The sequence below is a fragment of the Meles meles genome, chromosome X (assembly GCF_922984935.1).
Source record: "Meles meles chromosome X, mMelMel3.1 paternal haplotype, whole genome shotgun sequence".
In the NCBI taxonomy this organism is placed as follows: Eukaryota; Metazoa; Chordata; class Mammalia; order Carnivora; family Mustelidae; genus Meles; species Meles meles.
The window spans coordinates 32493106-32505595 of NC_060087.1; the positions used below are offsets into that span (position 1 = coordinate 32493106).

Here is a 12490-nt window from a genome sequence, read left to right on the forward strand (position 1 = left end):
AATCTATCCATGGTCAGTCCATCTAAGAGTACTTACTAAAAACTTATTATCCATTAAATATTTTTCTGGGCCTGGAAACTAATATCCCCCATATCTCTCCTACCATGAAACTCATGTCCCCACTCTAGGATAGAGTTTCAGTCACTTTCTGGGCAGCACATCAAATCTCCCTCTCTTTATCTTCATTTGTTGAAGCTGGAATATGTAAAGCTGGGAGTATTTTGTTGTTTATTTGCCTTTCTCTGCATGCCTGCTTTTCTCTCTCTGCATGCTTGCTTTTCTCTCTTCTCCAGCCCACTTTCTCTGCCTACTCATCAACTTAGACACATGGCTCAGTCATGATCAGTAAACCCTCTTTCACTTTTCTGGACACCCCTCTGTGTCTTCCAAAATAGATCATTCAAACTAAGGTTTTGTTTCTGCAAACAAGCATTCTGAAAGTAAATACAGAAGAGGATCTGGAAATAATAAATATTTCTTAAATGAATTATAAGAATGTGAGAACAAGCTCCCCCATTCATTCTCCTTACATGATTTGGAAGGTAATATTTTAAAAACTGGAGATGGAATTATGAAATGAATACCTATGTTACATGTATCCAATATACTTCATAAAATCTTTGGAATTACCAAAAACGTGGTTCACACTAATTATTGTCTTTTTATTGACTAGCTCAGTATTGATGATATGAATTGTGTGAGTTAAGGAAATATTATTAAGTTGCACAGTGAGATATTTAATTTTTAATTATGTTAACTTATTCTTTCTTTTTTTTCTTTGATTGAATTTTAGTTTTGTAATTGCAGAAATGCCAACTTAATCATAGACTGCTTAAATTGATAAAAAATGAAATAAACTTATGTGAGGAGAGGGGAATTCTATCGCAGCTCTGTTCGATTGTTATTTATTTTAAAGAGTATCTGTTCATAATGAAATCAGACTGATGGAAACCATCTCCATTTGTCTCCAAAATGTTATTATGAGTTTAATACAGATTTTACTTTAGTGAATCATATAATAGCGTTAGAGAAATGTAGGAATTAAAACTTTTAAGTAAATGAAACCCTTCCAACTTTCTTTGCTTCGACCAATAGACAATACTAAAGGGAATTTTGATTGTCTATGCAGATCACAGATAAAAATATCAGTGTAGATTAACCTCAGCGTTCAAATGTGTAATACAACTGTCAATTTCCAGTGATAAATAAATGTAAGCACTTTTTATTGAACTGGAACGTATTTTCATAAGCAGCCAACTTATAGTAAATGTTCCCCAGTGAATGTCCAGTACCTTTCTGAAGTGAAACAATTGTTTTGTATGTCATCCTGCTGTGCTTAAGTGAGTTGTAATAACTGAGTGTTCAAACCTTGATTTCTATTTGAAATATATCCTGTTGAAGGCAAAATGATGTTTCTGTGACATTGTAAAGGGAGGTTTAAAAAAAAAGCTCATAGGGCGCCTGGGTGGCTCAGTGGGTTAAAGCCTCTGCCTTCGGCTCAGGTCATTGATCCCAGAGTCCTGAGATCGAGGCCCGCATTGGGCTCTCTGATCTGCAGGGAGCCTGCTTCCTCCTCTCTCTCTGCCTGCCTCTCTGCCTAGTTGTGATTTCTCTCTGTCAAATAAATAAAATATTTAAAAAAAAATTTTTTTTAAAAAAAGCTCATATATAGGAACCATTTTAATATGTTCTTGCTACATTAATTTTCTTATACCTTTGTTAGGTTGCAAGCTAAAGAAATTATAATTGTGGTAGTAGAAATTGATTGAATGTATTACCAGAAAAAACATCCACTTCCTTCTAGATAAGCAGGGTCTATAAGGAATCTGCCAATATCATTTTGGGAGGTTTGAAAAACATGTTAAGAAAATAGCTCTTGAAAATACACCTTTTGATATGGCTCGTAATTCACTGCTTCATTACTTTTTATGATGAAAAATAGCAATAATATTGAAAATAACAATTTGGAAGGTTTGCAGGCTTCTGACTCCCAGTGATTCCCTCTAAAATACCTTTTCTGTGCTCAATGCCATCAAACTCAAGAAGTTTATCTACTTTTTGGCTAAAGACATTTTAATTTGTGAATGTTTCTGTTCTCAAGCACGTCCTATATAGAAGTAGATTTGCCCAGTCCCCTCCCAAACTCAATGTATTTCTCTTTCTTTATGGTACCTGAATATTTGAAAAATCCTTTAACCTCTCCTTTGTCTGGGCTCCTTAAAGGCACCTGATAACTTGATTCCTTTCCCTACCCATATTCCCTTCTCACCTATTTCTTTAGGGACACATCTGACCACAAAGTCTGAATACTATTTTAGTTTTCAGCATATGCAAAGGCAAACCAGCTCTCTTTCCCTATGTGTGTAATTTAATTATAGTTTACCCAACATGTTAAATAGTGTTCAAAGAGTCATGTTGTTCCTGCCAGTTTTGCCTTCCTATGGTCCCTTAAATCATTTTGGTGAAAATTAAAGTCTCTTAAATCCATTATGGTAGAAATTCAAAAACTCTCTGGCTTGGACTGTGATGGGGTTTTAGGTGCGATCACTAATTAAACCCTTATATTCCCTCATCTAGGTTTATGACCAAATGAGAAGCAGATTAGAAGTAAGGCAGATGGGAATCAAAAGGTTACCTCTATTAATTATAAAGGTGAACTGAAAAGTGATTTGGTAGTATGGACTCATTTGGGCTTATTAGTACCTTCCACCAAAATGAAGTGCATTCACCCCAGACTAGCCAGTTTTAGACTCTTGGCAGGAACAAAAAATGTACTCATGAAGGAGGAGGAGAAAGTGTGCGTTCTGGATTCAAGACATTAGGAAAGAAAAAGGTCTGCTCCTCTGCTCACATTCCATTCCTTCACCCATGTTCACAGATCAGATGTGTTGCTTCCCCCTCCCGCTATGGCAAGTCATAATTGAGGAGGCAGATTGTTGCTGAGATTTTTTTCCCTCCTATACTTTTCCTTTCTTGAGTATGCCCCTCTGTGTAAACATGCTAAGTAGGAGATCATAATCCCAACACTCCCTTCCCATCAGTCTCCTTTTATCTTCATCATCTTTCCCCGAGAGTCCAAAAACCCTTACCAAGCCTCATTAGATGACAATGCCAGGACCTCTCTGCCCTCCTTCCACCCTGACTCCTCACACACACCACTGAGTTAACCAGGATCAATCACCTTCCAGTTCTTTTCATTCAACAACAATCTTGCGAGCATCTTTGCTGCCAGATACTTTGCTTAGCCCCAGAGATAGCAAAATTACTAAGACACACAGACTGTCATCAAGGAATTCAAAGAACATCTGTCCAGTGTGTCAGATTCATGCACCAGCAGTATGTAAATCAATTGGTATTGCAACACTGGAATAATATTATATGAGGGTATTTAGACTGTATTTTGCAATGTCCCTTCTATAAGATTACAAATTATTCTGTGTGGACATAATCTCCCCCATAATGATATTTATTCTTCCTACATAGCTTTTGGTCCATGCATTCTTTGTGTCTCCCTGGGGATTAGAGTAGTGACTATCTCTATGAGACTTTTTCTATGGGAGTGCTTTTATTGTTTAACTGCATATCAGATTCATGCCTCTTCCTTTTATTTTCCAGATGTTCTATAACTTGAGGCCATTGTTCATTGATTAATCTGCTATCTTTTCTGTGTGTCTGATTTGCTAATTTACATGTCACATTGGTCTCTTTTCTGTCATCTTGCTGTATGTTGTTTGCATGTCATATGTAAATTCTCCTGCCCTGTTTGGTCTGTAATCACAAACAGCTCCTGAAAAACCTGTCATTGGTCCTTCCATGATCCTACCTTGGCCTCCAGATTTGACCCTTTCCTCTGCTTTTGTTCACTTTACTTTCTCTGCTCAACTCACCCTGCTAAGGCTTCTATCTTAACTGTTCTAACGAGAACAGTTCTAACAAGACCACATCTTGACAAGACCGCCCTTAACCATTATGCCTAATGCTGTGGTCAGATTTGTATCGTGAGGGAGCCCTCAGCCTGTCAGTAGCATTAACCTTTTGACCCAGTTGATGGACTTCCTGCCCTTAGTTTTCATGACTAGTCTTATTATTTACGATCTCGTTGGTTGTCTCTCCTCCATTTCTCCTGTTGACTCCTCTTCTTCTGACCGGATCTAAAGGTTTTAGTGACCAAGGACTTTGCCCTGAGGGCTACCATGCCATTGTGCCGGTTATGTCCTGCACGTTTCCGGAGGCTGCTGCGAATGGTATCTTCTCAGCAATTGTGCCATGGGACCAGCCTCATATCCTAGGTTGTGCAGTATAAACCCAGAAACCTAGGGTTCTTCCACTTGATCTTTTTAGGGCCTTGAGAAAATTACTTTACCTCTCTATATACTTGGTTTCTTCAACTGTAACATGGAGATAATAATGGTATCTATTTCATAGGATATTTCTGAGGATTAAACATGTAAATGCATGGAATCCTTAGAAAGTGTATGGTTCTCAGGTTGTGTTCCATGAGTGTTAGACCTTACCATTATTGACATTCAAAGCTCTAGTTGGGTATTTTGTGACAGTGATGTATTAGGATGCCCATCCATCTTCAGTCACTGACAAATGATGTTTTATAATGGAAACATGGTCCTCTCAATGTCATTCAGTGGGTTTTCTCATTAATACACAAAAGAATGTTCTATGAAAAAGAAAGTACAAAAATATGGTGCCTAAATATTGGATGGAGACTGAAATTGGAATTTAATCTAATTGCTAAAAGTTCAGATCAAATATTTATGTTACAAGAAATCCCCTTATCTTTTCTTTTTGGTATCTTGTTTCAAATAAAATGTGTAAAAAGAGCATCAGATGTAAGGCCACTTTCTTCCTTTAATTTTTCATTTTGTAGTTTACTGTACTTGTAGTCATAGCAGAGGAACATGCAGTTATTTTAAATTAATCAAAATGTCTGGTCTGTTAGATGACCTTATAAAACTGAAGTAAAAACAGGTCAGTGAAATGCCCCTTCAGAAAGTTTGCAGCTGTATTTATTTATTTTTTATTTTTTTAAGGTTTGCAACTTTATTAAAAAAAAATAGTAAGTGTGCTTCATTCTTCATTACCTATTCAAAGAAAATAGCTGTAGTGAGTTTATCCAGCCTTCCCTGTTTCCTTTGAATACTTTGCTGTCTTCATCTATATAGATTTGTCTCCAGTCATTCCATTCATTCCTTATGTGATTATGATATTCTAACAAATGTGCGTACCTGTTAGTGAAGGGAGAACTACAGAAATTTAGGGAAAGAACATGAATAATAATGTTCATTATTCTTTGATAGTCATTTCTCTATAATTGAGACCTTTTTGCTGTGTTTGCCTTGACATGTATTTTACAGATTAAAATGTATATGGTATAATAATACATAATTTCAAAGTACATTTTGTAAATTAATTTGTTATAATTCAGTACTTTTTGATTATCATATTTAGTCAGGTGTTGTCCCTTTTTTTTTTTAATGACTGATATTCTTCCACATTGAATAAAATTCAGTCATTGCCCTGAGAATATTCACCTTAGTAATGAAACACTGGCCAACGTAGCTTCCACTGCATGATTTATTGTCACTATGATATAGGCATTAGGTTGAATGATAATTATGCAGGGACACTGTCTGGATGGGAGACATGCCCCTTCTGTTCAATAAATGACTCTGCTGCCATACCCAAATGATTATCACCAGTATTCTTTTGTGACACAATAGATAGATATGGAGATGGATATAGATGGATATAGATAGATACAGATATCATATTATGAAATTCTCTGAAACCTGTTGGATTAGCTATTTTGTATATATATAAAGGGTATGAATACAGGACAAAAGTGATAAGCCGGTGAATCTGACTGCCAGTCATGCCTGCTCACGTATCTCCCACTTTATACAGAGCAGGACATTATTTGATTTTAATCTACATCTTCCTCTCACCCTTATGCAAGCCACCACCTGGCCTGAACTACCGTAGAAACTTTGTTAAGTTCTCTTCTAATCCCCTTTTGCTCAATTTGCCATTAAAAGAGCATGTTACTGACATATTTAAAACATTCAGTGGTCTCCTGTTATTCTTAAATGTCCCAGGTCCTCACCATGACCTGTATAGTTTTACCTACTTTGCCCGCTTCATCTTTTGACAAATTCTTGCCACTTCCTCTGCTTCATCCACGTAAGTTCTTTCTCAAATGCGTTAAGGTGGTTTCTGCCCTGGAAAACTCCCCCATGCTGCTCTCATGATGTCTAGGAGGCACTTTCTTAATTTCTACACTGGATAACCTTGAATCACTGGTCATTTCAAGGAAAGCTTTTTACATACTGGTAAAACACGATTGAAGTCAAATATATATTTATCCTGTTAGTTTCATGAATTTAAGTGCCTTTTGAAGGGTTTGCTTAAAAACAATAGGATTTCCCCTCAGGGTTGAAAAATTTCTTACGGTAGTCTCGAGGACTGTTGACTTTTAACTTTGAAATTGTGATGTATAATAAGGGAAACTACATTTGTTTAGATACTCTTTTTTAGAAGTGTGCAGGCATTCCTTTAGAATTATGAGCTATGTTTGTCATGAGAGATTAATTTTATCTAATGATCACATAATTAATTTATCCTGGCCTCACTGACTTAGGGCTTATCCACCCAATCCACATAAAAATACTGCATAGTTTCTCTCCAAATTAAGAGCCTATCAAAAGCCATGTTTCTCACTTGGTAATATGACTTTTCAAATAAAATGCAGAGACTCAGATTATTTTTAAGATATAATACTGAATGTCAGTTTATTGTGATTTTGTTCAGCTTTCTTCTTTCCCTCTCCTTTAGGGGCTCAGAGCAATATATTCCAGCTACAGGCAAGGGGGATATGTATAGTTTGAAAAATATATTCATATTGTTTCTACTTGTCTCATCTCCTGTCCTTTAGGTGATAATCATGTCTCTATTTTGTACCAGTGGATCTTATGATTACAATTATAACATCCATAGTAACAGATTCTCTACAGGGGGTTCAATGTTCTGAAACTCAATTTAGCTTCTCATTTCTTGTCTTCATTCTGACACAAGAATTCCCATAAAGACTTTAGTAATTAAGTAGAAACAGATGTAGAGCTCAACTACACACAGTATTTGCTTTAAAAATATTATGTTATTTGAATGCAATGGAAATTTTATCTCCCATTAACCACTCTAAAATTCTTAAATGCTCTTTCTTTGTATGGATTATGGCTTCCTATGGAACATTTCCATATCTCATTCCCAGAACAAATAGACACATTATATGTAGACACATTGATTTTGCTATAGCAAAGACAGGTTATTGATAGGTACAATAATTGCCGATTTTGCCAACAGGATAAAAATCAGCAATTCAGGAGATCAGAAATATACTTTCACATGTGGAAAAAGAAAAAAAGGGACCTTGTAAAGGTGTGGGTCAACCAGTTGTTTTACATGAATAAGGTTTGCTGGATAATCATTAAATGTGACTTGGGCTTGTTACAGCCATGCTGTTTTTTAGAGTTTTACAGCATACATTATAATCAACTACTTCTTAAAGGTGGTCTGTTTTCTGTTTGGATTGCTTTAAGAAAGGTGGCTATCAGTTCTGTGAATCCAAGGATCACGTTTACCGTTATACAGTAGAGACAAACTTTAGAAATTACCTCAGCTGTGGACCAAGCCAAGTTATGGTTTTCTGACATCTTTTCTATGATCCATATGCAACAAATTCTCAATTTGGCATTTGGGCACCTTACATGTATGTGGAGAGTTAGATGTTTGTGCTTCTCTTGTACATGCCAGTACTGGATTTAAGATATTTTTCACATGTACCCAATAGAACCCTGCTATGACTTTCCTCTGGCAAACTACTGGTTAAGAAAGTATGGTTAACTAGGTTGTCTCCAAAGCATGAAGAACTCTCTCTTTTATTAAAATATACCAGACCTTGAAAATTGTGCCCAAATTAATTGGAATGCTGTTTTATTATTGTTTAAACTTAATTCAAATCTTTCTTTATAAATTACAAGTCTATAAACTTTTAATATATTTATAAAAGACTAAAGACTAGGCTGTTTTATTTATATTTTATGGTAAATATTGATTGTTAATTTCCATCTGGCTATTTCTTGCTTCATAAATCTGAATTTTAAAGATTTAAGGTAGTGGGAGTTGTCTTCTGCATTTATTTTTTATTCATTCATTTGTCTATTTACCTTTTAACAAAAGCATAACTGAGTACTGTTATATACATAGTAATGCACTAGGTATTATGAACACAAAGGTAAATAACATAAACCCTCTCCTTCCCTCTAAATACCTGTGCATGATTAGTGTTGACACATAATTGATTCTCAATCTATATATGTTTAATTAAGTTGAAATCATTTCAATCTTTATTTTCATAGATACGCCTGTGAAACGTGAATTTAAGTATGAAATTCAATTTGAATCCGAAGTTATGAAGTCTAGCTTAGAATCCTGTGTAGCGTTATATATCATGAAAAAATCTTATCATATCGAAACTGAAATGATAACATTGGTCTTCAATGTGGTATTTGCACCAAAGAAACCATTGAGGTAAATCTCTTTTCTTTAAATAATATTACTACTTTTTGAAACTACATATTATTACTCTATTAAACAAAATAATGTTGATTTTTCTTTCCATCTTTTATGTTTGGATTGTGTTACTTTGTGATGCTGTTGAAATCAATATTTGGGCTAGATTATCTCTAGCTATCAAACTCTGAAAAGTATTCTGATGAGAAAAAATAGTCCAAATTATTAGAAATCTAAGATATCCTTTACAAGTTGTGACCTCCCAGACATCATTAGGGTATAATATTCACAAAATAGCAGTGCACTTTGTAAAATTTTTAAAAATATTACTGACTTGGTGCTGTGCATTAAGAACATGATGTTTCCTTTTTTTTTTTTTTTTAACTAATTTATTTATTTGAGAGAGCAAGTCAGGACAGGGGTTGGGCAGAGGGACAGAATCTTCAAGCAGACTTTCCACTGAGCACAGAGTCTGGTGCGGGGCTCAATCTCGTGATCCTTGAGATCATGACCTGAACCAGAATCACTAGTTGGACACTTGTATTGAGCCACCCAGACACCCCAGCATCATGTTTCTTGATACTACTTCAAAGAACCAGTTTGAATGATAAAAAATGCCTCAGCTGTGTTCTACTTTGTAGTTGCTGTCATTTCCGTTTTACCACCAAAACTCTATCATTGCACATCGTTTAGTCAGGTTTAAGATCATGTTGGAATCTGTGAGAATAGTGACTTTGAATGTCTTTCTTCTGCGAAACCTCATCCAGTGTGTTTATATTTACTTCTCAGGCAGCTGGTACTTAGCACGTGCAAATGGTGTATGATAGTTCACGTCTGAAATAGGGCTTTCTTTATGTCTTAATACAGAGATACCGATCAGTACCACAAAACACACAAAGTACAAAATACAGCCTTGCAATGAAAAGACAGCTGAAGTATTACCTGTTCTTTTAATCTTTTCTATAGTTTAACTAGGTATTTTTTTTTTAAGATTTTATTTATTTATTTGACAGAGAGAGATCACAAGTAGATAAAGAGGCAGGCAGAGAGAGAGAGAGAGGGAAGCAGGCTCCCTGCTGAGCAGAGAGCCCGACGCGGGACTCGATCCCAGGACCCCGAGATCATGACCTGAGCCGAAGGCAGCGGCTTAACCCACTGAGCCACCCAGGCGCCCAGTTTAACTAGGTATTTGATGTTGCCATGTGCCCTGACTATATAGTTCAATAACTAAAAGATACCAGGGTCATCTTCAGGAAACAGTAGTAAAACCAAGCCACAAGAAGGTAGTATACTGTAAACATTTATCTTCTCTTCCATTTTGATAGCTTTTTGTGTTTGTTTATAGTATTTTTGTTTTCACATTTAGGTTAGGGTTATGTTGATTTAGTGATATGGAAATTACCAGCAATAACCAGAAGGGGAGAATCTTATCATTGGTGAATATGAACACAACCAGTATGAATGTATACCCCTTCAACATTTTGTGGATTTAGAGCTTCTTGGTGAATGTTTGCAAAACTGATTTAGGATAACTTGTATGCATGATTCATAAATTTTTGTGAGTGCTGTGTGATAATCTGATCTAGTTTAATAATTCTGTTTTGTGTATATATGTATATATTCATTTACATTTGTCATTCCTTCTTATTCATTTGGGATGGTTCGCTGGAAGACACACAGTTAAATGAGAAAAACCAAAATGAACCCAATAGCTCTAAATTATGAAAAAGAACAAGAAAATAATTATACCTAAGCCACGCTTTACCTAGATAAGTAAAATAAGTATTAAATTCAGTTATTTTTCTTCCTGGTTGGCGAAGTAAAAAAGAAAACAAAATTTTCATGTTTTGGTGAAAAGAAAATAGAACATTATTTCACAACAGTTAATACAAGATGATTTTTCACATTCCTCTTTTCACAGAATAGTGTATGTAATAGAAAAAAAATAATGATCAGGGCCCTAACTGATGGTTTTTACGAAAACAAACAAGATTATTTCTACAGGTCTTGACCTTTTCTTTCAGTAAAAATCAAGGGTCTAATACAAAAACCTGAGAGATTAATAGTTAGTATTATGGTCATTAATCAGCCTGATGATTCTAATTTAACACAGGTCTAAACATTTTTTTAATAAATAAATGATCAATATTATTTGTCTTAGGCTTTCTTAAGAAATAATAATTATCTTAGCTCAACTTTCTCCTGGAACTCTTGACCTGCTTGCTGTTCTTTCTGAAAGTTTTATGTAAAAGGATTGTGATTTCTTTTTCCAATCTGACATACAATATTGCAGTCACATCATTACATGTTTGCATTATTTCCACCCTAAGCAAGCAAACAAACAAGTAATCATTCCTCAGTTTCACCTACTGCCCTATGTTTCTACTCTCCTTCATAGCCAAATGCTTAGAAAGGCGATCTCTACTCACTTCATTAATTCAGCTGCCACTTAATTATAAGTTATTATGTAAAGTGTTTGTGGCCTTTTAATTTCAGTCAAAATTACAATTTTATTTTTAAAATTTTTAAGTCAATTTTATGAGCTTTGTAAGTGTCCACAGGAAATATAATTTTTTCTACATGAAATAAGAATTTAAAAAACTTTCTCACAATGGTTCCTTTTGAACAAAATTACCATACAGACCTATCTGTGTAACATCTGGGTCCCTTTGCCAACCTACCCTTGGATTCTTAAATGTTACCTATGATATTCTGTGCCGGTTACAGAAAATTTGCAGTCAGTTCTGCATATTTTACAGGTTCTTAGTAAATAACTGGGGCATAGATAAGATGTGGTACAAAATAATTATCTCACTAACAGATTGATAGCATAATCAAAGACCTAAAATTTATTCCTAAAACGTAATTCACAGTCACCTGCATTTTTTTTTTTTTTTAAGAATTGAAAGTCCTGGTGGTGCCTGGGGGGCTCAGATGGTTAAGCATCTGCCTTCAGCTCAGGTCATGATCTCCCAGACCTGGGATGGAGCCCCACATGGAGCCTCTCTGGGCTCCCAGCTCAGCAGGGAGTCTCCTTCTCCCTCTCCCTCTTTCTTTTTCCACTGCTTGTGTTCTCTCTGTATCTCTCTCTCTCTCAAATGAATAAATAAAATCTTTTAAAAAATAAAAATAAATAAAAAATTAAAAAAGAATTAAAAGTCCAAGTTTTTTTTTAACCAAAACCACTAGGTTTGCTTACATTTTCACCCTAGGTATTGGTCTGTATATTGTATTCTCTTTTTGCTTGTTTTCCTGGAGTATCCTTTGTAATCTCTTTTTCTGTTTAAGGACTCATATTACACTGAAAGTAGAGTGCATAACAGATGGGATTTGGAAGTTTCCCATAACGTTGGTTGCTACTGAGCCTGATGTGGATGATGTCATTGATATTGAAGGCATTGGTTTATTTAAGGAATCTGTTGTTGACTTCAGGCTGACAAGTCAGACAAGGTAATATATCAAACAAAAGTATATAACTGGTTTTGTGAATTTAACTTATGCTAAATTGAGAAAAAAATTTAAGATGGAAAATTCTATTATGTCATCTTTCGCTGTTTAAGCCAGAGAAGTATTGCTTCTATGAATTAGATTAATATATTTCATAACTTTTAATTAAACATTGGAAAAGTAGTCTGCAAAGTGAAGACCAAAAAGCAAGAAACAAAAGTAAATAGAAACTGAAATTTAGGATGATATTTCTGTTTGTTTTTCTTTTTTTTTAAGATTTTATTTATTTATTTGAGAGAGAGAAAGAGAGCACATGAGCATGGGCAGAGGGAGAGAGAGAATCTCAAGCAAACTCTGCGCTGAGTGTGGAGCCTGATGAGGGACTTGATCTTAGGACCCCGAGATCATGACCTGAACTGAAATCAAGAGTTGGACACTTAACTGACTCAGCCTTCCAGGC

General features: G+C 35.2%; 1 protein-coding gene across 1 annotated transcript in view; it reads left to right on the top strand.

Annotated features, from left to right (window-relative positions):
* The window catches only part of CFAP47 (cilia and flagella associated protein 47), a 545441-nt gene that overhangs the window by 478695 nt on the left and 54256 nt on the right, over positions 1-12490 (top strand). The window contains exons 61-62 of the mRNA XM_045994745.1: positions 8430-8601; positions 11872-12033. Of these exons, the coding sequence (XP_045850701.1) occupies positions 8430-8601; positions 11872-12033 (334 nt within the window). The remainder of the gene's footprint in view (positions 1-8429; positions 8602-11871; positions 12034-12490) is intronic.